The following is a 27,577-nucleotide window of genomic DNA, read 5'->3' as shown; positions in this document are numbered from 1 at the left end:
ACAAAAAGATACTTATTTAAACATGCTTATACCTGATTTTGTAGGCCAACGTTTAACAATGTATCATATCCTGTGTCTGTTAATGTATTAGTTAGAGCAGTTACCATTATAGTACCATGGTATTCTTTAAATTACCTTGGGGTGCCATGTACTGTGAATATCATGTTTTATGTTTCTGGTGAACATACTATAACAAAGTACCATAGTATTGCTATCTCAAAAGTCAGTGTACTATATTGCAGCCTAAATTTTTTTCTAGGTGTGTTACTTTGGGTTTTGTGTTGTACGGGGGCAGTGCGTGACAGTGTCGAGTCTTGTCCTCTGTCTTTTTTATCTCCCAAATACAGGAGCAATCTCGTTCCTTTTCAAAGAATGAAAAACAAACACAAGCCATTTAAAGCCTTTTATATGGAAGTACTGTAGAGCTGGTGGTATAAAGACAGAAAAGTAAGGCAGTCAGACAAACACAACACAGAGGAAATACATCAACGACCACTGCTGAATCCTTCATATTTCCTACAAATAAATGCATAAATAAAATGTTGAAGTCCCTACTAAAAGTAAAATGCTGATACAGAGTCAGTTAGTGCTTAAATCAGTTTTCAGAAAAGCAAAAACATCCTGCCATGCATTTCCACAACCACCCAAAGGAGATGAGTGCTCAGTGCAAGACTATCTGATACATTAGTTGCAATTAAACTCACAAACTAAATATATAAATAAAGATATAGATAAAGAAACAGATAGTTGGATGAATAGTTGGATAGATATGAATATATACAGATAAATAATAATTATTATTATAGAAAATATTACATGCACAGCATAAATGAATACAGTTTTTAAATTAATGTATAATTGTATATGATGTAGCATTAAAACATAGCATAAAAAAAATAAAAAAATTTTTTTTTATTTATTATTATAATTATTTATTTATTATAATTTAGACTCATATAAAACATAATAATTGGATGGGGAAGGAAGGAATGTAGGAAATAAATAAATAAAATATTTGTACTCATATTAAATCATATTACAAATTCTTACCAAAAGATCTTCCATGAATTTTGTTTATTTTACATTACATCCCTCACTAAATCTCACATTTAAAAAAACATTTTCACATGCCACACTGGAAGCCCCATCCTGTCTAAATGGAGCATGCATAGACAGAATCAACTAATGTGAAACTGATGTTCAACTGATGTTCAAACGTGAACATCTTCAGAGTAAAGGTCTCTTCCACTGGCTAAGGTCCAGCTCTATAGGTCAGTTTAAATGAAACACACACACAGAGAAAGCACAAAGCCACACAAGCGCTCGGTCTCCCCCAGCCACAGGAAGAGCCTCGTTTGGAATCGGTCAAGTTAAAGCCTCCCTGTCATCAAGCTCTGAGAAGAGAAGGACAGAACAGATGACCTCATGCTTCAATTGCACATTACTCATGTCTGTAGAAACCACTGATACCAAAGACAGGGAAACGAAGGAGGAGTGGACCTTCATTGTTGGCAGGTAATACCATTAATGGATCTCCTGCACCACATACAAGCCAAGCTGCTGATGGGATTGACAGGCCTCGGATCAATGACTATGCAAGCCTGTTGTAAGAGCATCTATGGCTCATTTTAGGGCTGCAACTAACGATTATTTTGATAATCGATTAATCTGTCGATTATTTTTACGATTAATCGGTTTATGTACTTATATTTTAGTTTTTCCCATTTTTTCCCCAAGTAAATTATTAATAAATGGTCTTTATCCTTCAGCATAGATTTTTAAGAGATTTTAACCATTTTGCACTGTCATATCCTAATCAAAAATATACCTGGAGTTGTTTTATTGTGTTAGTAATCCTTTGTCGAACTATTCTGCAATCAGAACACTGACCCATACTCTAGCAAATTTCACAAGGAGATTTCAAATAATGTTTTCACCATGGCAGACCTTAGAGCTCCTAAAGTAGTTTAACATCCCGAACGAAGCTTATTAAGGAATCTTTCAGAACATATTTTCACGAAGAATAAGGATAAAACAGAATAAAATTGCAGTGCATTGTATTTTATTATTTACTGGGAAACAGCTTTATAGCTTTTGCTGTGAAATTGTAAACAATCCTTCGAATAAAGTGCCAGTGGCATGAAACCTGAATGGAACTCACAATTTAAAGTAAAATCCATCAGAAGGTTGTCCGGAAAAAAAATTGGACACCTGCTGTGTGAAAAAGAGCAGTGAATACTTAGAAAAAAAGTGCATTTCAAATATCTTTAAACATTTACCTCTCTCATTCAGTCATAATTAGGCTGCACGACTGAATTTTGAACTGGTAAACGACAAACTGATCACAGAACATGTTTGTAAAGCTTTAAATGTTAACTGTTAAAAAGCAATGTTATCAGCTTTTACGACTAAACATGTGCAAACAACATTGTACTGGAGAATCTGCACAAATAAAAATCTTAGGGGCCGTTCACATATCGTGCCTAAAAACGCGTGGAAAACGCTAGGCGCGCCGCTTTCTCCTTCTTTCCAAAGCGCTCGGGCAGAAGCGCTAAGCAACCATGACGTGCTCTCTCCTTGAAGACGCGGAAATTTCAGCAAAGGATAAATGGATTTGCAGCTCAAAAAATAGCTTGCAGTAGCTCTGCTACTAAATTTATTTCAAAATGGAAATCCATATACAACTATGATCAGCTGTTCCTTTCATCTTGACTGAGCTTTTAACGTTGTTACGGGAAAGGATGAAGCTGATTGGTTAGTTCTTGTCACATGACCCGCGGTGCGCTTGCAGCATTCTGAAAAGTTGAAATGTTTTTAACTCGATGCGGTGCGGTGTTGGAAATAACGAACTAGAGCGCGCAAAAGACGCGATATGTGAACGTCCCCTTAAACAGTTCAGTAGTGCAGAGTTTACAGGTTACTCTTCTTTTTTGAAGGCTCAAAGTAAAGTACTCCCAGTCTCCCACATTCCGCTAAATGCTGCAGAGACGCTGTTCGGGAAGCACGTGACATAAAACGAGGCCAGCTATTGGCTATTCGCTACTTCTCCTGCTGTACTGGCTGAGTAAAACCTCCGGTGGCTCATTACTGCCACACTTTGGTCACCGCAGATTTGAAATATGCACGAAATGAGCCGCTTACGGCAAATAAAAGTTATTTAGCAACGAATCGATGACTAAATTAGTTGACAACTATTTTAATAATCGATTTTTATCGATTAAATCGATTCGTTGTTTCAGCTCTAGCTCATTTCATTACAAAGATAAGCTGATATGAATCAGTGCACAGTCAGCAAATATGCCTGACCTTGTAAACAAAAAATAACTACAAATTTAGCTAAAATTAAAAGTGTTGTTCACGGTATGTTCATATAATGCAATGTTAACAAATGTGATCTTATTTTAAAGTCTAAATCAGGATAACTTTGAACAATATATTTTTATATTGTTTGAGTTTTGTTCATGTAATCTTCAGGCGAGTGTTGTTATTGATGAGTTATTGTTATATTGATGTCAAATCTATATTTAGCTGCCTTAAATGTCACATAACTAAGCCAACATCACCACTTATTTGCATACTCTCTTCAACAGGCTGAGCAGGTTGATGTTTTTCCACAATACTTGTCTTGGTTACAATAAGTTGAGCCAGCAAATGAACCCTAACATCGAATTGAATCAGCTAAAAGACCGAGGCATTGAATTGTGCCTAACGAAGTCTATAGAGATATAATTGTTTTTAAAAATAAACTATAAAAGCACCCAAAGCACAGCCTATTTCACAGAATTTAGAAGGGAAACTCTAAAAATAATTCAGTGCTTATGAGATGTAGGACAAACATAATTGCATTTCAGTGTTATTTTAGTACTATTATAGTATTTAATAATATTTTGAATTAGCTTTAATTTTTATATTTTCAATTTTCATTTATTTTTTTGTTTATATTTTAGTAATTCTATGTGCTTTTGTCACATATTTCCATTACTATTTTAGTAATTTATATTGACATTTTTTTTTACTTATTAAAAAGTTTTTAATCTAGTATTTTTATTTTATTTTAGCTGTATTTAATTCTCACATTTTACTCTATGAGCATTGAGATAAACATTCCACCACCAAAATCAACAACTGAAACTAAACTAAATTTATTTTTATTTTTTGGTAATAAAAGATGTGTGTTCACTCTGGCATTTCAACTCAGACTCTCCTCAACTCTCAGATCTCCTACTGGAAGCTTGTTCTCTCAGTATGGAAGATCTGAAAAGAAACCTCTGCTTTGGGAAGATCATTGTAGGGTTAAACTGGATAATGCCGCCGTTTCTCTTCAGTGAGCAGAGCTCGAGATGAAATGAGGGCAGAATGCCCAAACTCTCACAGATCTACTCGAGTATGCCTAAAGATCGACCGCTCAGAACCAACGAGATGATTCACAGAGAAAGTTATATAAAGTATATTCTTCACTATACAGTTTCAGCCCAGAGCTAAACTCAAATTTCTATGAAAATCTGCAGTTTTCAGCAGAGTTCCATACAATTTTGACTGATTTCATATGAATGTCATTGTACCATTTCAGACATGAGAACTTTATGAAAAAAGCTCGGCAATGAGGAAGTTTATATGAACCATGAGATTCTGCGTAAAACAAGTTTTTAAGTAATGACCATGTCTCTTGCGTGTGAATATATTGGCTGTTGTTGTGAAACTCTGCTGGGCCCACATGTGCCATCATGTGCTTCTTGAAAACCAGAAAAAGCTGATCCAGCTCATTATCTCACCTAGCAGGGAATCGAATAAGCCAAGTGAAGTGTAGCGATGCACAGATCAAGCAAATGACTGTGCTTCAGTGATCTTAGGCACCAAACCCTCTACAGTTCTCCATATCTCCATAACCAGACTATTATAAACAGATGTGACATTACATTTTGATAGCAAAGTCATGTAGAAAGCAAAAGTACTTTTAGAAAAATTTACTCAAGTAAAACTAAAAGTAATAGTCTGAATAGTTACTTGAGTAAGAGTAAAAAAGTATTGGATAAAAAAAAACCTACTCAAGTAGTTAGTTACTAGTTACTTTGGACCATATAGTCAAGTCAAGTCAAGTCACTTTTATTGTCACATCACCACAGGACATGTGCTTTGGTGAGTGAAATTCTTGGGAGCTAGCTCCAGAAATTGCAGAAACAGTTAACATATAGCCAACAGACTTCAACAGGTGAAAGTGTGCAATATGCACATTCATATGGTCAGTACACACAGTGTACTATTAGACAAACTTACAGTTAACACTACACATAATACGCAAAGTACATACAGTTAGCTATAGATATACTGTATATCTATAGTCTATTTTTATTTAGATATATATATAAAAGTTATGTAATATATAAGCATATAGCATATAATATATGTTCTTTTTAGCTTTAATGGTGAAACTTTTTTGGTAATCAGGTTCTCAAAAATTATGTAAAAATGTAAATTTAGATTTATTGGCCAACATATCGGTTATCGGCTTTCATATTTAAGGAATTATCTGTTATTGGTATCGGCCAAAATTTTCATATCAATGCATCCCTACGTTCTATTCATCAAATAATCAAATAAAAAATATTAAGCAGCAAAACTGTTTCCAGCTCTGGTAATAAGTCAGTATATTAGAATGATTTCCGAAGGATCATGACTCTGAAAACTGGAGTAACAGCTGATGAAAATTTGCATCACTAAATTAAATTATATTTTAAAGTATATTAATTATGTATTATATATGTATATACATCTGACACAGAAAAGAGTGAAAACTCCTCACATGACCGTTAAGTTACCGAAGATCTGAATATAACGAACCAAATGCACATTGACGGATATTCTTCCCTCAGTTCAGCAAAATATATTTCTGCAAGAGTAAATATTGTGGAAATATCAATATTAATTGTGTCTATGCAAAGGCATTCCTCCTGGAACAGAGCTAAAGCGGGTTTGGAGGGTATTCATTTCATATTCTGTTATAGCTTACATACAATACATTGTATTTAATAAGTTACACATACAACAAACTGGTAATGTCATATTGGTATTGTGTACTGTAATCGAATGTAGCCTATCTATAAATGTTGAACCGTAGATAGCGCACGCGGTGTTCATTTATTTATTTATTTATTTAATTATTTGCACAAGTTATACATAACTTCATTCATTCATTCATTCATTCATTACGTGCATGAACGAATAAAAGAAAAAAAAAACGAACAGGAAAAAGAAAATCTTATGGTACCTGTCGCTTAAAAGCGACATCATCATTTGAATCATCATTCATCTAATGAAGATCTTGATCGCTAGCAAACAATAGCCTTTGCAGATTTGTTTTCAATTGACTATATATCCAGAGCCACGTCTCCAATGCTCTTGATGTTCTTAAACTTTCTGTTACAACTTTGAGTCAGAACTGCTTCAGACGGCTCAGCGTGTGCGGCAGGGAACTGAATGAATCATTAAAATCAAATCATTCAGGATTCGCGAAACAATTCACTGGTTTGCCAAATGGTTTGATCAAAGTCTTTGAACAGAATTGACTAAAAAGAATGAATAATTCGCGAAGTGGCATCGCTCATTGCTTAGCTAAAAGTAAAAGGGTTTTTGAATAAACTGAAGCATTTATAAATTGTATTGCATTAAGATAACGAGAGCAGGGTCACCCATAGTAACGAAGTAAATGTACAGTATTTTCAAGAGTAAGAGTAAAAGTACCCGTCTTTAAATACACAAAACATGTACTCAAGTAAATGTAACGAAGTAAATGTAACTCGTTACTTCCCACCTCTGTGCAAAGTACTAATGGACATCCAAAACAGTTAGTCGGTATTCAATGTTGCTGTCACTTTGGAATGAAAAATTTCATAAGTGAAATTCTTAAGATATTTTTCAAATATCTTTCTTTTTCTTTAGCCAGAAGCAACAGTCTGAAGTTAATGCCTTTATGTATTTGTTTCTTATAAACCCTCTCACAAGACCTTAATTAGGGCCCAATGAAATTGGCTTTTCCCAAATTCTTTTCAAACAAAAGCATCTCTAATTAATCAATTTATATATACATACAGTGCAGACCAAAAGTTTGGACACACTTTCTCATTCAAAGAGTTTTCTTTATTTTCATGACTATGAAAATTGTAGAGTCACACTGAAGGCATCAAGGGCTATTTGACCAAGAAGGAGAATGATGGGGTGCTGCGCCAGATGACCTGGTCTCCACAGTCACCGGACCTGAACCCAATCCAGATGGTTTAGGGGTGAGCTGGACCGCAGACAGAAGGCAAAAGGGCCAACAAGTGCTAAGCATCTCTCGGGGAACTCCTTCAAGACTGTTGGAAGACCATTTCAGGTGACTACCTCTTGAAGCTCATCAAGAGAATGCCAAGAGTGTGCAAAGCAGTAATCAAAGCAAAAGGTGGCTACTTTGAAGAACCTAGAATGACATATTTTCAGTTGTTTCACACTTTTTTGTTATGTATATAATTCCATATATAATTCCACATGTGTTAATTCATAGTTTTGATGCCTTCAGTGAGAATCTACAATTTTCATAGTCATGAAAATAAAGAAAACTCTTTGAATGAGAAGGTGTTTTCAAACTTTTGGTCTGTACTGTATATATATATATATTCCAGTTAAAGTGGACTGCTACTAAAGTTTAGACAGAAGCAACAGGTTCTTGTGTGCTGATTAAATATTTGAACTAGCGTTACTGTGAACATCATCAAGTGTGATACAAAACAGTGAGAAACTGTCTATTCATTCTAGAAAGTACTTAAAACAAGCCCAAAGCTGATGTATGGCAAAGGCTAAAGATAACTAGATCACAAACAGATTGTGTTATGGTCTCTCAGGTTTCACAACTGTTCTGGTTTTAGACAGTTTTGTGTGCGTCTCTCTGTGTGTGTGTGAACAAGGGTTCAAGATGAGGCAGATCAAAATATGGACAGTTGTAGTCTTCCTCCATCTGGTGAGTGGGATAAAACACAGACAGGTGGTGAGGCGCACACACAGGCATCACTCCCCATCACAATCCAAGACCGAGCCCAGCTGTAAGTCTGGCTATTAGCCAGACCTCCCCAGCGACCCAGGCTTGGTCACTCCTCTGCCTCAGACAAATGGTGACCAGGTTGTCCTAATCCTGCACGTCTGAGCCCAGCAGTTAGCACACTTTCAGATGGCAGAGGATCATGCACTGTAGGGATGACCTGCTACTATGATGTGCTTAGGCAACCTTCCGGCTTATCTGTTCTGTGCCACTATCATCACCCAATGCAATTGCAAAAATAAGGATAAATAAAATAAATAAAAGAATAAAGTTTTCAAACAGGTTTTCAAAACACTCCCTTGAGTAAAAAAAAAAGAAAAAGAAAAAAGGATACAATTATGATATATTATACCTTTTACATTCTGACACAATACTGATCAAAAGTTTGGAAAAAATAAGATTTTATATGTTTTTGACTTTTTTATATGGCTGCATTTAATTGATCAAAAATAAGAAAAACAGTAATATTATAAAATAATATTACTTGGTGCTCAGTTATTATCAGTTATAGGTGCTCAATTACTTATAGTTAAAGTTACTTATAGTTATATATATATATATATATTTTTTTTTTTTTTTTTAAACAGGATTCTTTATTAAATAGAAAATGCATAGGAAAAGCATTTTTTTGAAATATAAATCTTTTGTTATACCATTATAAATGTCTTAACATGTCCTTGCTGAATAAAAGTATTCATTTCTTTTTTAGATTACTTACCCCAAACTTATGATAGTTATGATTGTGGTAGTTTCCACAAAAATATTAAGCAGAAATTATCTTGAGCAGCAAATCAGCATATTAGAATGATTTCTGAAGGATCACGTGACACTGAAGACTGGAGGAATGATATTCAGCTTTACATCACAGAATAAATTACATTTGAAAATATATTCAAACAGAAAAAAAATATTTGAGATTGTAATCATATTTTACAATATTACTGCATAAGAAATATTAGCATAAGAACATTCTTAAATAAACATAAAAAAAAAACTTAATCCAAACTTTTGACAGGTACCTGTATATAATGTCAGTTTTGTTTTATCTATTTATATATTCAGATGAAGCTGGTGCATGCAAATATAAAATCTACTAACAGTCTGCTTTCATTGAAAGGAAATTAGAAGGTTAAAATTTAAGATGTAAAACATTTCTTCATGTTTGCTGTGTTAAACTTTTATATCAAATATTGACTTATTTAATTCTCAACCTGTGAAAATTATATTTATTCAGAGTTTTGGTCACCCTGGATCACAGATGGCAACATTACTTCCTTCAAGTGACCATCAGCTTTATGCAGTATATATCACTAACCATGTACTTGTGGAAGAGGATGTAAGTAAAGGAATTCCACTGCTTTCGTACAGACCAGCCTTGCAAAAATCATCCTTCCGCAGTGACCTTCAAGGGAGTTAAACTGATGTTGAGATATGTGTGTGTGTGTGTGTGTGTGTGTGTGTGTTTTGCATGTGATGCACAAATTCAATTCAGTTGAATTCAGCTCTCATCTATACACTTTTACAAGTAGCCAACTGCTTGTACAACACAACTACGATTTTCAATTATTGTCCTTTTTCAAGTACATGACTGCAGAGTCAGAATAGAAAAATGATACTTGTATTTTAATCTATCCTAAAATGATCTCAGGCATGAGTGGCTTCTACTTGTTTGGTATTCCCACGGGGGTCTTTAGATTGCAGGTCTGCTCTTGGAGCATGTGTGTGTTAGCGTGAGATGTCATTAGGGAGTGTGTGTGTGGAGCAGGAGAGCCTCACGAGCGCTGAATACTGCAATGCAGCAGAGAGAACGACCACACACACCACAGCAATGCTTAATCAACCTCTACTGCTACAACCTTCCTTTATTATTTTACTCTGCCCATATCACCCTTTTCCTCCCTTCTTCATATCCATCATCCCCTTCTCTTTCATTTCTCCAGGCCGTCCGTTCTGCTCTACTGACCCACTTTACCGCAGCACACACATTTTCATGCATCTTTGATTAACACAGAGGGTCGTTTATTCATTACGCTCATATCTATTCTACAGTGACCGCCGCATTACATCAGAACTCATTCATCATTTAAATGCTCAAATACAGTTCACAGATGTTCCTGCGTGCAGAAATTCATCAATTAGCTAAGGGTGCCTTAATACCATAAATGACTATGTAGATTTTGCAATAAATTGATCCGTTTACTTCATTACATGTGTTCCATACATAAATATGATTTTAATGCATGCAAGTCATTTGTTTTGTTTTTTCATGTGCCTGCAAATTCACAGCATTGAGAACTATACCGAGGAAATTTAAACGCATGCTTAAACAACCATAACTTCCTCTGTATCTACAAAAAAAAATGCTAAGAGATCAAAAAGGCATGTGTAACTCAGCTTTTCCTGTCTGCATCTGGTTCTTCTGGTTTTTCCTGGCTTTGCAGAAGACACTGTCCTAAACCAAACAAAGTACACCCCTGAGGATAGCACTGACACTGTACTGTACAACAAAGCCTAATATGGAGTGTTACAGTACTTCTCCTTAAGACAAATATTAAAAACAAAACATTGTGAGAATCATGGCAGGGTGTTGAAAAAGGGGGATGAAATGGTTCGCTCAACGGCAAGGTCATTTTAAATCGGCATAAAATAAAAAAGGACACCTTTAACTTTCTTAAAACACTTTTCTGGTCTCATCAAGAAAGAAACTCAGGGAATATGTAATATATAAAGTTAATAATCAAGATTTTTTTTTTAATGTTATTGAAAGCACTAATTAAGATATTTTAATGTTTTTGAAAAGAAAGTTTCTTAATCTCACCAAGTCTGCATTTACTTTATCAAAGCTGCAGTAAAAACAGCAATAGTGTGAAATATTATTACAATTAATTTTTTTATGTAATTTATTCCTGTGATGAAAATACTGAAATATTAATTAATTATAAAATTAAAGAACTTAAATATATTTGTTAGTGCATGCAAATATAAAATATACTGACAGTCTTTTTTCCCTATCATTTTGCACTCCTTATTATCTCTCTCTCTCTCTCTATATATATATATATATACAGTACCGACCAAAAGTTTGGACACACCTTCTCATTCAAAGAGTTTTCTTTATTTTCATGACTATGAAAATTGTAGATTCTCACTGAAGGCATCAAAACTATGAATTAACACATGTGGAATTATATATGGAATTATATACATAACAAAAAAGTGTGAAACAACTGAAAATATGTCATTCTAGGTTCTTCAAAGTAGCCACCTTTTGCTTTGATTACTGCTTTGCACACTCTTGGCATTCTCTTGATGAGCTTCAAGAGGTAGTCACCTGAAATGGTCTTCCAACAGTCTTGAAGGAGTTCTCCGAGAGATGCTTAGCACTTGTTGGCCCTTTTGCCTTCTGTCTGCGGTCCAGCTCACCCCTAAACCATCTGGATTGGGTTCAGGTCCGGTGACTGTGGAGGCCAGGTCATCTGGCGCAGCACCCCATCACTCTCCTTCTTGGTCAAATAGCCCTTGATGCCTTCAGTGTGACTCTACAATTTTCATAGTCATGAAAATAAAGAAAACTCTTTGAGTGAGAAGGTGTGTCCAAACTTTTGGTCTGTACTGTATATATATATGTGTGTGTGTGTGTGTGTGTGTGTGTGTATATGTATATATGTATGTATTCTGTGTTAATTTTCAGAACAGGAATGCAAAACGACAGGAAACGACAGAATTGTATGTTTTGATGTTAAGGTAAAAAACCAAACAGCAAAATGCATTACTGGCAGATGGTCTATTCACACCAAACAATTATAAAATAATAAAATACTATAATAAAAACTAAAATGAAAAACAAATTGACTGTGGTATGGTTGCATTTATTAACACACAAGCTTAGTGGCACCATATATGTGTAGCTACAGCGGTTTTGCAGGTGTGACCCAAATCTTAAATCATACTGGCCTGCAATTTTTTTTCTCATCTAATGAAAAATAAAATGACCAGTGTGAATATTCACTACAAAAGCTGTAGCGCATACTGAGATCATGCAGATAGAGCCAGATTGTACTTAAACAAATCTAGTGCAAATGTACTCATTTAGGTACAGTTCATGAAAATAGGACAACTTCCTGCAAATAGCCTCATCTTTAATTAATACAATACAGTCCAGAAGGAGTTTACAGCTCTTTTAGACTTGAATTAACATTCATATTTCATTTGAATAATAATAATCCAAGATTTGATTTAATCTCGGAAGCTTTGAATGCACTTTGAACTCACATTAGTCTTAAAGGTAGATGATCTAATAAATCTAATAAACAGTTAAACTTGCAGGACAACACAATGCTGGGGAACATCTGCTTTGTGGAGGACTATAACTACAACAATGCAGACTTGGTTCCTTTACATTTACAGTGCATGCATAAACATATACTACAGTACCTCAGATAACCTCACATTTGTATACAGCAGTATTCAAACAAGAAAATGCATTTCACGGCCCTCGTAAAGGACTGGCTCGATATCTCTTAGACGTGTGGGGTCTGTTAGTGGATCTGTGACAGCTGCATAAGCCTGCGCTAATTTTCCTACCTATAGCAAGCCAAGACGTCAGCACCAAATGCTCGCTTGGCTCAATCAAACTGCTGACTTAGCATAGAGTGAGGTTTGTTATAGAAGCTTTGTGAGCCTTAAAAATAAAAAGAACACTTCTACCTTCCTATACTGCAGTCAACAGTTTGCAGATTTGTTCAATACGTAATACCGTTCTAGCCAGGTCATGTTTAACTTTTTATAAGTTATGTTTATTAAGCATGCATTTTCAATGTTTCATCAGCTGGACAATCAACTATCCTGACAGTCTTGTTTTCTATTATAATATATTTTATAATGTAACTTATTCCTGTGATACAAAGCTGAATTATCAGCATCATTACTCTGGTCTCCAGTGTCACCTGATCTTACAGAAATCACTATAATAAGCTGATTTGCTGCTAAAGAAATATTTCTTATTAATATCAATGTTGAAAACAGTTGCGCTGCTTAATATTTTTGTGGAAATCAAGATGCATTTTTCCAGGATTCTTTAAAGAATAGAAAGTTAAAAAAAATATTTACTGTCATTAGTGATCAAGTTAAAGCATCTGAATAAAAGTATTAATAACTTTGCTGACCCCAATCCTTAGAACAGTATTGTACACATACTGTATACAGTACATTTATGACTTTATTTTCAATTATATACCTGAACAGCACTACCGGAGTCCCAATGACTATAGCTTTAGAACTATAATCTATTTCATTTAATCTACTGTATGAAAACTGAAATAAGTAATCTTTCTAAAGTCTGAAGAAGAAATCTGAGAAGAAAAAAATATATATAACTGGCACTTATGATGACGCATGGTGCTCAAAGTAATTCAAAGAATACAGTGGTATTGCTATTGTGCAAGTCCGGAAATATTAAAAAAGATAAAAAAGACAACTTTGTGATAGTAATAATGTGTTATACTATAAATCACAAGACCAGCTGCACTTTTCCAGAGATAAAATAGCCAAAGCAATTTTTATTCTTGGCCACTGCTCTAATTCAATACATTTGGGGGGCAAAAATATCCAAATCAAGCTGCATTCATGCTTTGGAGAGAGAACGAGCATCTACAGGATGTTTTAAGAGCCAAATTGTCTTTGTAAAACGCTAGACTAAATCAGGAGTTTATAGGCCATGTCTGAAGCACACACTCAAAATGCTCTTTTAGATCCTGCATTTCCTGTTTGTACCACACCTAACTTCCCTCTGAGATCACTCAACTGTTATCAGATTCTTAACTCTCCTCTTTTTTCTCTCTGTGGTTTCTTTTGCCAGTAGGAACTTCCTTCTGTGAGTCACCAAGCTCTGTTTTTAGCAATGTGCAACAAAACTACCTCCAAAATGAGATCTGACTCGCCATCATAGATCATCATTCCACTGACTACATTCACCTGGTTATTCAGGCAAGTGTCACAAAATTATCCAAAAAAAAAAACCTTTTCTTATTGTGAGAAATTGAGTTACTTACCCGGCTGGGTAGGCAACCAGTCCTGAATGTGGGTCACACGCCAAAGCACGATTCGCGGCAGAAGTGATTCCCAGGACTTTTTCCAACGTCACCTGAGGAATTACATAAAAAAAAAAGTTTTGATGGGCACTACACATTATTTGAATGTTGTCTGAACACTGAATTATTCTTGAATATGAACAACACAAAAATGTAATATATAAATTTTAAATAAATTTAAATATTTTTAAATAAAGAAAATATATAAATGAAAATATTAATATTTTACAATATATATTAAATATTAAAAAAATAATATATATATATATATATATATATATATATATATATGTATATATATATATATATATATGTATATATATATATATATATGTATATATATATATATATATATATATATATATATATATATATATATATATATATATATATACAAAATATTTTTAAATATCTAAAACATTAATTAAATATTCAAAATTTTCCATGAGGCTTTAAGTAGTGCTGAACTGTTCAAACTGAAGGAAACATGTTCTTGAAGCACAAAAATAAGCTTAAATATTAAATGCTTAAATCTGCAAACAGTAAACAGGCTGGGTAATGTGTGAATAACATTCCCATTATAGTGTAAATTTACACTACAACTGCATAAGCACTGACTAATACTAATTTATAAAAAAAAAATTATTTGGTAAATCAGCCAGCAATTACTCAAAAGTTGATACTACCATAATTACAGATTGCATAATATGTTTAAGATGAACACACAATGCCATACTATCATTCGAGCAAAAAACAATGAGGAATGCACATGCACTGTGTTTTCAGCATTTTAAGTGCAATACCACATAAAAACCAGTTTATTGAACATCTACACCTGTCTTCAGCATCTGAGACCTTTATTCTATGCATTAAAACCTCTGCCTAGACCATCTCTTCAAAGAAAGCATGGCCATATCCAAGCTCAGAACACTCTCATATCAGTCATGGCCACTTTAAGTACAGGTCAACAGAGAACTGAAAGGAACAACACCTGGTTTATAGAAGTGGTCTTCTGCCATCTTAGACCATTTCCTTACTATAGATTAATAAGGACGCAAGCTGTCTTTCCATTTACTACTGTTTTATCCCCCAAAAATGCAGGTTTCAACAAATCCAAAAGCTGCAGGCAGCCTTTGGACATCAAATTATACGCATGTACATCCATTATTGAATTGAATTAATCTTTATTTCGAACAATTCATAAAAAAATAAAAAATAAAAATGACAGCAATTCATAAGAAATATCCATATAAATAAACAAACATGTATAACATAATAATATAATATTCAACCTGTTCGAAAAGGGATAGTTAGAAGCCCTAGGCTTATCAAAAACTACCCCCAGTAACTACCCAAACCAATTCACAATCTAACAAGAAAAATTAACATAACATTTTAAATAATACAACAACAAAAAAAATACTAAATTAAATAAAGCGTTATCTTAATATTAAGATGAAGAAAAAAGCATATACAAAAACCATTATCAAGCATTCTTTCCCACCATAATGAATTATCATTCACCCTCTCCATTTCTATATCAAGCATAAAACTTTTGTACCTTTTTTTAAATTGCAACATATTAACACTTTGTTTGATTGAACTGCTCAGACCATTCCACAGAAGCACCCCACAAATCGAAACACACGTACTTTTGAGTTTTGTCCGAGTCCTATGTTGACTCAAATTTAAATCCCCTCTCAAGTTATAACCCCCAACCCTATCTGTAAATAACTGTTGTATGTTTTTAGGCAACTGTTTATTTATTGCTTTATAGATTAATTGAGCAGTCTTAAGTTTAACGAGATCTTTAAACTTCAAAGTGTGCAATTTTAAATATAGTAAATTAGTATGCTCAAGATAACCTACCTTGTTTACTATTCTAATAGCTCTTTTTTGTAATGTACTTAATGTTTGTAAGGTGGTTTTGTAGGTGTTACCCCATACTTCAACACAATAATTTAAATAAGGCAACACAAGTGAACAATACAAAATAAAAAGTGCTTTTTTACTCAATACATGCCTTGCTTTCCCCATTACTCCAATACTCTGCGCTACTTTTGTTCTAACGTATTTGATGTGTGGTTTCCAACAAATTTTTATGATCAAGAATCACACCCAAAAATTTGTTTTCATAGACTCTTTCTATTTTAACATTATTAATCATAACTTTTACTTGCGTGTCAGTTTTATGATTACCAAAAAGCATAAATTTGGTTTTATCTAGATTTAACGATAATTTATTTAAGTCAAACCATATTTTTAATTTATTAATTTCTGATGTGACCCCTTCCAACAGCTGCTTCAGCAAAAATCACAAATTTTAGACGGTTAGTCACACTACATATGTCATTTATGTACATTATAAATAATTTTGGACCCAATATTGACCCCTGTGGTACTCCACAGGTGATACCCAAACAATCTGATCTGAACTCCCCCATTTGAACAAATTGTAGTCTGTTACTTATGTAACTTTTCATCCAATCTAATGCAATTCCTCTGATACCATACTTTTCCAGTTTATTGATTAACAAACTATGATCAATTGTATCGAAAGCTTTTTTTAAATCAATAAATACTCCCACTGCATATTGTTTGTTATCTATAGCACTGGTAATGTCTTCAATTAACTCCATAATTGCCATTGATGTAGATCTGTTTGACCTGAATCCATATTGACTATCAACCAATAATTCATGCTTCTCAATGATTTTAGCAATTTTCATTTTGCTTGGGAATACACCTGTTTTGAAAGACAAATTATAAATATGAGTTAACGGTTTAACAATTGCACCAATGATTTCCTTAATTAAAACCATATCAATATCATTCACGTCTGTTGACTTTTTATTCTTACAATTATTTACAATATCAATAATCTCAATTTCCTCAGCTGGTTTCAAAAACATAGAGTAAGGGTTACTGTCTAAATAATCCACTGCCTTCACCTCACCTTCAGTCAGTGGATTTTTTATTACATCAGCCAGTTTTGCTCCCACACTTACAAAGAAATTGTTAAACCCATTGGCCGCATCTTTCATATTGTTTAAAGTCCTCTCATTATCTATAAAATACAGAGGGTATTTATTATTCATTGGTCCATTCCTTATGATATTATTTAGCACTTTCCATATACCCTTGATATCATTTTTATTATCATTTAATATTTTATTATAATAATCTTTCTTACTTATCCTCATGATACTGGTCAATTTATTTTTATATCTTTTGTATTTATACTCAGCTTCTTTGGTTCTGTGTTTTATAAATTCTTTGTACAAGGTGTTTTTTTTTTGCAAGCATTTTTTAATCCCTTTGTCATCCATGGTCTCTCTTTAAATTTGTGCTTTATGGTAAATTGATTTATCGGACAGTGTTCATCATATAATGATTTAAAAGTAGACAGAAATGTTGCGTATGCATTATTGGTATCAGTCTCATCATACAATTTTTTCCAATTATATGCAAGTAATTCTCTTCTGAGTGTATTTATTGATTCAACAGTTCTGATTCTCCTGTAACTAATCACCTTAACTTCCTTATACTTCACATGATCACAAACACACATCACAAAAACTGGCAAATGATCACTTATGTCATTTAGTAACAACCCACTCATTAGACTATTGTCCATTCGGTTTGTGAATATATTATCTATTAGAGTTGCACAGTGTGATGATATTCTGCTTGGTTTTGTTATAAGTGGGAAAAGACTCATGCTAAACATTAAATCGATAAATTCATCTGTCAGTTTATGCTTACTGGGATTTAAAAGATCTATATTAAAATCCCCACAAATGAACACCGTTTTTTGCTCATTCTTAGTAAATAGACTTTCCATACTGTTCATGAACATTTCGATATTTGAACCAGGGGCTCTGTATACACAGCTTACAATTACATTTTTCTTTTTTTCCAAATTAATTTCGACCGTTATTATCTCCATCACATCATCAATGTTAGTTGACATATTTTTCACAATTTTATATTTTAATCTTCCATCTACATATAATGCTACTCCACCTCCTTTTTTATTCTCTCTATTAACATAATTCAAATCATATCCATCCAACCCATGATCAACACCCTTCTCAGAATTAAGCCAGGTCTCAGATATGGCTATCACCTGGAATGGGTTTTTTAAATGACTTAAGTATTCTTTGATGTAAAGAAAATTTCCATATAAGCTTCTGCTATTAAAATGAACAAATGACAATCCATAATCAGATTTTATAATCTTGTTGAATTGATCATCAGAGTAATAACAACAGTTGTTGTTTATGTTGTTAAGAAAATTGTTTTCTGGGTCAAGATCTTGTTTAAAACTATGTAGATTATGATCAGTGAATTTGAAAGTTTTTAAGTTCCAACCTTCATTGTCATCATTGTCACTCTCATTTTCACCTGTTGTTAAGTTTAAACAGTCAAGCTCTTCAAAAGAGTCCATAGCCATTATAATTCAAATAAGTCACACATATTGATACATATTGAACCCCTTACTAAGTTACATGATCATGATTCATTGGTACTTGTCCAGCTCCTCAATGAATCTCACAGTCAGTACTCTTGCTTCTTCAGGTGACCCGTTAAGTTTAATGAACACCTTGCAGTTTGTTGTCCAGGTTGACTGGATTTTCCTCTGCTTCCTTAGGAAGTGTGCCCTTCTAGCTATGTCTGCATTTTTTTTCGTCAGGTGCTCGTTCACATAAACATCAGTCCCTCTAAGTTTATTACCTTGCCTAAGCAAAGCATTTTTGTTTTTTCTGTTCGTAAAGCGAATTATTATTGCAGGTTTGTCATTCTTGTTTTTCCGGGGTAAGGGATGACAAGCCTCAATATCAGTTTGTGATATTGATAAGCCTTTGCTGTGAAAAAAAGCAATCACCTGTTGCTCCACGGAGTCCATGTCTGGATCGATGAGCTCCCCATTTCCTGTCGTTGTCACCGCCCTGGCGTAAGAACGCGGCCTGGTCTCCAATCCGCTGACAACAATATCGTTCATGCGGGAATGCTGTTCCATGTCAGCCACGCGGCACTCCAGACTAGCGATCCGCTTGTCCTTCTCCTCATTTTGTTTTTTCAGTTCTTTAATTTCGCTCATCAAATCAATGAGTGATTTCTGCTGCTTAGAGACAGTCGAGATCTCCTCAGACAGAAAATCAAGCGTTTTCTTTATCTCTTCGATCTCCTCGTTCTTCTTTGGAGGCATTTTTGGTGAATCTAATTTCAGTCTTAATCAAGGACCGCATATAGAAAATACATCTGAACTTTTTAAAGAAGTTTTATATATAAAAAAAAAAAATCTGTTTGTATTGGTTTGTAATGTGTATTGCGAAATGTAACTTGAAGTTCCAAAGCGCAATCTGAGGTTCTGATTCGCGAGCACCTCGACAGAGCAGCACATTCCTCGATTATTTCCGAAAATTATCCTTCTGTAAGCTGGATGTAGCCTCAGTACTACCACAATTTGTGCTGGACATGCTGATGCTAAAAACACTATAATTGTAGTTGTTGCTTTGATTTATCATCTTTCCAAAGATGTTTTGACAGACCTCCATATATCCACTGTGTCTCAGAGTGCTGTAACAACGGAAAAAGAGCTCATTTTCAAATGCATGCTGTTTTCAAACCATTTCTCATTCAGCATCTCTAATGGGAATTTCTGAACCCACGGCTGTGTCATGCACTTTTCCAAAAACTTTCTTGCAATCATTGTATGTCGGATCCTCGGAGAACAGAAAAGTCCTTGAGTCCTTGAAGTCAATGAACTGCACAGCACCTTTGATTTTCATACAGTGTGTAAACCTTGGAAAATAGAGCCCTGTCTAAGAGCTGAACTGATGTATAGTCTTACAAAAAGCTCAGATTCCTTTGTCTGGGTTATGTACACCAGCGATTCCTAAACTGCTTTAGGCAAAAAGAGAGACAGATCTCCTCTTTTGTACGAAACAAAGACACCTTGACAGAGTCTTTTGCATAGCGCTTAAATGGTATGTAAAAAATATTGTCTCTACAGCAGTGATCATCACGGTTTGATATTGGATTTTTATTATTATTATGACATGCATGTTAACAGAGGTGGAAAGTAACGAATTACATTTACTCGCGTTACTGTAATTGAGTAGCTTTTTTGTGTACTAATACTTTTTAAAGTAATTTTTTAAATCTGTAATTTTACTTTTACTTAAGTATATTTTGTTTGAAGTATTGTACTTCGCTACATTTTAAAACACATTAATTACTGAGTAAAAAAAATAAAAATAAAAAAAATAAATCGCTCCCTGGAAACTACGGCATGGGCAGGAGGGCAAACTGGCGCTAAAATCACAAGAAAGATGCAGACGGACAAAACAGGCGTTAGTGGTGCAGACACCGCTGAAAACGAAACCCCGTCATATTCTGAAGTTGAACTCGAAGGAAATGAAGTGAACCCATGGCCATATGTATGCTCTATTATGCAGTGTAAGCTGTACTTGCCTAGGAAGACCAAACTAGCAGCTTATAAAATCTCGACAAGACATCAACTCTTCACAAGAATGTAGAGGTAAGCTAAATAATTGCATCGTTGCATTGGTGGTTAAAATGAAGCTTTGACATTTTAGCAAGAGGTTTTGCACAAATTAGCCAAAAAGACCGTGGTGAGGAGTGTGCTATTTTTGTTTTAATGATGTGCGCACGCATTTATAGTGCGTTCTTTCACTGTGTGATTCAGTCTCCTAAAATGCATTTAGAATGATCACAAAATTGAAGATATAGGGGCAGAAAATTCACATATTTATATAATTTCATATATTAAATCAAAATCACACAAAGAATGCCATCGTTTCCTCCAAAAATCATCATGAATATATACATACATATATATATATAACAGTTCAGTAAACAAGTTAATTAAGAGACTTGCGTTTTAGACACCATATTGCCTTTTTAGCTCTATTTCTACAACAGAAAATAATTCCAAACACAGCCACCAAAGCAGTTTTGCGTCTCTGAGCAACGTGACAGTGTTTCGTTCCTGAATGAATCAACCGTTTAAATGATTCGGTTCAATCGCAATGACTCACTTATTAACAGTGACTTGCTGACACATACTGGCCATTTTAATTTGACATTTAAAGTATCTTTTGATTTTTTTAAATAATTAATTTCTTATCATTTCAAATGAGTATTCAACATTTTATGTCTTGTATATCAAAACATTATTCATGCATTTGTAAATGCAGGTTAAATGCATTCTTGTCCTGCACTAAACAGTGTAATACATCTAAATGCCACTTCCAATGAATCTTCTGCATTAAAAGATGGGTTTGTTGATACTGATTTGCCTGGTAACAGCCCAAATGCTTTATTATTCTAAATAACTGATTCCATTAATTAAAAACAACTAGTTTGAGATTAATAGACCTATCCCGGGGGTGTCAAACTCAGTTCCTGGAGGGCCGTAGCCCTGCAGAGTTTAGTTCTAACCCTGCTCCAGCACACATATCATGACATGTAGTTTTCAAATAAACCTAAATGATTAGATTAGCTGGATCAGGTGTATTTAATTAGGGTTAAATCTAAACTGTGCAGGACTGTGGCCCTCCAGGAACTGAGTTTGACACCCTTGGCCTGTCTCATTTTTGACTCCCTCCCACTGTTAAAATGTAACTAAGTAATTTTTACTCTGAGTAAAGTTTAAATGAGCTACTTTTTACTTTTACTTGAGTAGATTTTTAGACTGGTACTTTTACTTGTACTTAAGTAAAATTTCATTAATGTAATGGTACTTTTACTTGAGTAGAATATTTTTGTACTCTTTCCACCTCTGCATGTTAAATGCATGAAATGTAATTGCATAGGGTGACTTCTCTGACCAATGTAGTATTAAATTTGCCTTTTTAATATAAGTGTGCATTGCAACCAGGAACCATAAATGTTTAAAATTACTTATTATATTCTGGTCCCACAGTACAGCTTGTGTCCCTCCTTCATTAACCCCTTTCACACAGTCTTTACAGGTAAATTACTATTAAGAAATCATGTGTGAATGATGTTTTTATGATATTTTTATCAGCTGCTTAGACTCTCATTTTGATGGCACCCATTCACTGCAGAGGATCCATTGGTGAGCTCCAAACAAGGTCATCTATTGAATGGCCATAGCAAATGTAAAATTTTGGGTGAACTATTCTTTTAATAAGTTTAATATGAGATGGGGCATAAAATGAGCAATAATATCAGTGATGCCTTATCCAGCACCATAAACACTATTATAGAGAATAGTGAGACATTCCATATAGATATGGATTTGGTTACAGAAAATGTGCTTGTGAGAACAACAGTGTACAATTTATGAACAACAAATCATATGCAGCTGAGGTCTCAGAGTTATTCAAGGCATTCGTTTCAGTTGCACAACAGCCTCAACAATCATAAAATCACAAGGCTCATGTGTATGAGAGGGAAGTACAGTCATCCAAGCCAGGGTCTGCAGCAGTAAACAGGCAATCTGAATGGAATTCAACAGTCAGTAGCCTAATGACTACTCGGATACAATAATAATAATGCATATTTGTGCATTATATTTTCACAACATGCACTTTACCACTGCTTGAATTTTTTAATTATATTATATACTGAATAAAGAGTGCCCTCATCCCCAAACTGAAAATGCACTAAATATTATGTTATCTTATATTGAAAACTGAGGGTTTCTGTATATTGCAGAGCATTTTTTACCAATTTATTTTCACTGCAACATTACGAGTGTTTAATGAATTGAGGGACATTCATATTATTATTATTATAGTGCATTATAATTTCCCAGCATGACATTTAGCAGGGCTTGAAATGATTTGTGACATGTGGCAAATAGGTCAGTAATTTTTTAAAGTCTTCTTGCTGTTGCACTGTACTGAAATAACCACATTATGCCTTTGTGGAGTTTTCATCAACAAAACCCTGGAAACATTTTGACATATAAGTGCCAATTCATTGTCACCTTGCATTAAACTGCCGAAAATCCCAGCTATCGGATACACTGTCAGCTGCAGATAACAGATTCCATACGTGCTTCGTGTCATTTAATGTAAGTAGTGCACTGTACCTTATCCCTGAGATTCTCTTTGTTGTTTCCAGCTTTACTTCTTCTCAATTTAATGGAAGGCGAACGAATCTGATTTTTAATCCGACTTTTGATAGTTGTGTTTTCCCCTGTCATCTTGATTTGGTGCGCTGTTGATTCAATGTTTCCAACAAACAATTGGCGGTGCGCTACAATCACAGTCGTTAATCAATTAGACAAACAATATGCGTTTAAAATAAGCCATGATCCGTTCACTGCGTGTTTATTTCATATACTAAACCAATCCACCACTATCGGAGATTTAAATCCCGTGCGGTAGTCCTGTCGGTGAGAGACGCGCTCCTCACTGACGTCCATTTGGACCATGTTTCGAGTGTAGAGTCCGCGAACAACCTCCAGCCGTGATACCTTCACCGGTACGGTGTGTGTATTTACAAACCCTACTACTGTAAAGGCAAGGCTCATGAATATTAATTAGGCAAGGCGACGTTTTTACCTCGGCTATTCTGATTGGCTGAAAGGCTAAAATCGGGAGGCGGACGCTTGGCAGCTGGCCAATTAACGATTTATGTTATGGGGGACCTCTTGGCTCCTGAATATGAATGAGATGAAGCGACTTGATATTTCAAAATGTTGCGTGCTTCTCCTAATTAATATAAACATTTGCGTTAGCCACTTAGCCATTATACTTTAAATACACATATGTATACAATTCGTTTAATTTAGGAAAAGTGTTTATTTTGATGTTTGCAAATAATTGAATAGTAGAAAACCGTCGCATTATCGTATTCATTTACCACAACTGGGTAATTCAGTTTAAGCTTGGTAACTCGTTTTTTAACGTTTTCCGCTCTGGTTTAAGCTGGTTAAAGCACAAATACCGGTATAGCATCTTGGACCAGTACATACCATCTACAGGATAAATGTTTGCATTTTACAGCAATGGTTCCAATGTAAACATTGCATGGTTGCAATTCTCCAGTCTTTGCCAAATGCCATTCTGTGATACCCATGTAGCTTTTTTTCATGCACATGCCAAATGTTGGGATATATGAATGAATGGTGCAGAGATTAGAAATAAGGGGATTTTATGGCTTGCAAATGGAGATTTAAGAACAAATTCAGCCTGGAGTGCCATTCAGACCGAAAACAGTAGTAACTAAATGACAAAAGCAACATTTATCATTCCCTTAAAGGGTTACTTCACCCAAAAATGAAAATTTTGTCAATATTCACCCCAATGTCGTTCCAAACCCGTAAAAGCTTTGTCTTCAGAATACAATTTAAGATATTTTGGATGAAATTCGGTAGGCTTGAAACTGTCCCATAGACTGCCAAATAAATAACAGTGACAAGGTCCAGGAAAGTATGAAAAGTATTGTGAGAATAGTCCATCTGCCATCAGTGATTCAATCGTAAAGTTATGAAGCGACAAGAATACTTTTTGTACATGAAGAAAACTAAAATAACGACTTTATTCAACAATTCCTCTCCTCCGTGTCTCTCCAAATTAGCGTAGTGCTATTTTGGCAAATCTGAGTTGTACGCAGATGGCGTACCCTCCACACTGCGCCCATGCGTTGTTTGCTTTTCACATGTGTTTTGGCATACGCTCTTCTGTATCAGCTGTGCCACAAGGACAAGAACATGAAAACATTAAATGCATCAACTTACAATTGAGCACCTAGACATTTATGGGTAGTCTTTAAAAACATCACTTTTTCATGTTCTTATTTTGCGTTTTTTTCCATTCTACCTTTGGAACCACAATTAAGTTAGATGACACTGGCAGGTTTCTCTGAAGGCCCTCCCAAATCTTGTTTCTTACCTACCTGCAAGAACTTTCTAGCCCAGTTTACTAATGCAACCAAAGGAAACAAATCACTGTGTCCCTGCTGCATGTGGAAAATGAAAGGATCAAGACATGCATCGAGGCAGTACAGTATTTTGAAGGATTCAGAGAACAGGTTGACCACCCATGCAAACCAGCAAGCATTTATGCAATGATCCAAACTGAAGAAAATTATACAGGCAATGATGTGAAGCAGCTGCCCTGGCACCCAACACACCAGGAAGTTGGCAATGAAAACGGAAATCAGCCAGATGGTCTTGTCCAGACCTTGCATGCTGCCTGGTCCCCAATGCTGCCATGACTGCTTCTTCTGCGAAATGATATTCACATAGAAGGGAATGATGAGGAGCAGTGGGACAGAAACCTGAATTGAGTAGTAGGACAAGAGATTGTAGGTTACTTTAGTGGTACTGAACCGGGAAATCACCACCGCTCCACACACATAGATGCCATCATTCCTGATCCAATAGAGAATGTAAGGATAACCAGACCGGTGTGTAAAACTCTCAGACATAGTATAAAGATTCTAGGCAGCAAACTTTAAATATTTGACATACTTTTGAATATCCAGCGTTTAGTTGATCCTGATAAGCGCTCTTAATCACAGTTGTTAACTCAACGGCTTTCTTCTTTCGTGAGGGGGTTTGGCGCCACAGCATTTTTGTTTCCAGACAGAATGTTAAAGAACGCGAAACGCACGTCTCCCGGAAATCCTGTAGAATTAAACCAATCCGATGACGACTTCGACACTCCTGAAGTTTTTCCACTTTTGTGTCCCGTATGCATCAGACGTTTAGCCAATGGTCCGTGGGCGTGATGTCCGTGGCTGAGACTATGCTTTATCAACTCCACCATGTTCATTAATATCTAATTTTTTTTCATTTAATTTTTTGTATTTTGTATTAAACAATGTGGCTCCAATAACCGCTAATTAGTTAAGATAAAATTACATACTAATCAAAAATATCTACCAAAATTTCTACACATTTGATCTCAAAGGAGCACATTTTAGACTAAGGCAGAACATAAAGATGAAAGAGCTTCTTTTCAATCTTGTGGTTTTAATGAACCACAATACCAAGAATCATAGACTTGAGCACATCTTTATTAACTTGAAAAGACATCCATCTCTTTTACAAAAGAGAGAGCACTCATTTATAACATATAAAAAAATAAGTATTTAAGTTTGCATACTAACAAAAGGAATAGATATTACATATTTACAATATCCAAAAAGTTATATTACAGACAAATATACAGACTTTTAACAAGCTAACCTACTTACAAAAAAAAAACCTGTTGCTTTACATATACACAAGAAAATAAACAGTGACTGCATCTCATTGTATTTAGTTTTTTCTAAAGTTTTTTTCTTTTTTAGTAGCTTTTCTTTGCCTATTTTGTCTAAATCTAAAGCAAAACAATTGCATAGTGATTACTATATTTGTAAGCTCAAACTGAGGGATCTCTTGAAGTTAACCACCTTATTGGAAGTGTGACTTTAGCGTTACAACCCTTTGAAATGCTTCATTATAATTTATGTTGCTGTTGAGGTGGGGGAAATAAAAGGTTTTCAAAACTAAAACGTTCAAGTGCAATAAACTGTCTGCATTCAAACTTCACCAATTACTTTCAAAAAATAAAAATAAAGTCAGATAATTAAAAAAATAATAATAAAAAGACAATACTTAAACATCAGAGTAAACCTCAGCAGTGGATACACTATATCCTTCTTTTATCCGTAAACTCCTAATGCTATTGTTATAGGTTTACTATTTCCTAATAAAACAAACCTATGTCCCAATATGCATATAGAAGAACCTGTTGAAAGGCACTCAACGTAAATAATCTAGCTTTTCTCTAAGAAGAACACAGACTGTTTTCTGAATTTAACATCTATTATTGCCTTAACATGCATTCATGAAAATGGGTTTCATCGACAGTGGTTTTAGTTTCAACTATGCAACTAATGCAAAGACAATGACATTTGTGTAATCTCATTAGCAGATAAACTCAAGGGTGATATGGCTTTACTGTTAAAAGTCACTGGGCAAATTCAATTATACCTAAAAAGGTCACCTGGAAAACTGCCTTAATGATCACACAAAATTCCCAACGCAAACAATGATGGTCAGTTTCACCTCCATTGTGCTAAGGGAGAAGTAATCCTATCTTTAAAGAGCAAGTAAACCTTTTCTTTTGTTTTCTTAATGAACTCCAATGGGGGAAAAAACAACATGCTCCAATATGGAGCTTAGGATGAGTAAACAGCTTCTTTCACAACTATTACCACAAAGAGTGGATACACAATTGCTAGCAAAACCAATCAGACATCTGTCTAGATGGTCTAGTAGTTTGTGTATTCAAAAAAACACAAAAAGGTTAAATCAACAAAAGTCTTTGGATTTACCAGAGGCACAACAAGTGGTGCCCACAGCAGGAGGACATTGACAGCAAACAAAAAATAAATACATAACATTAAAAACTATTCTGTACAT

The 27,577-nt window shown here is 34.6% G+C and overlaps 1 protein-coding gene across 4 annotated transcripts in view; it reads right to left on the bottom strand.

The window, feature by feature from the left end:
* The window catches only part of LOC132111349 (mitogen-activated protein kinase-binding protein 1-like), a 54,210-nt gene extending 30,629 nt beyond the window's left edge, over positions 1–23,581 (bottom strand). For all 4 annotated transcript variants that reach the window (XM_059518568.1, XM_059518571.1, XM_059518570.1 and 1 more), the window contains exons 1-2: positions 23,249–23,581; positions 14,119–14,210 (exon numbers count right to left, since the gene is read on the bottom strand). In XM_059518568.1, the coding sequence (XP_059374551.1) occupies positions 14,119–14,210; positions 23,249–23,362 (206 nt within the window). In that variant the 5' untranslated portion in view covers positions 23,363–23,581. The remainder of the gene's footprint in view (positions 1–14,118; positions 14,211–23,248) is intronic.
* Positions 23,582–27,577: the final 3,996 nt, after the last annotated feature.

Source organism: Carassius carassius, chromosome 31 (assembly GCF_963082965.1).
Source record: "Carassius carassius chromosome 31, fCarCar2.1, whole genome shotgun sequence".
NCBI classification, from domain to species: Eukaryota; Metazoa; Chordata; class Actinopteri; order Cypriniformes; family Cyprinidae; genus Carassius; species Carassius carassius.
Note: the sequence above shows the minus strand (reverse complement) of the source record. Positions and strands in the feature narration are given on the sequence as shown.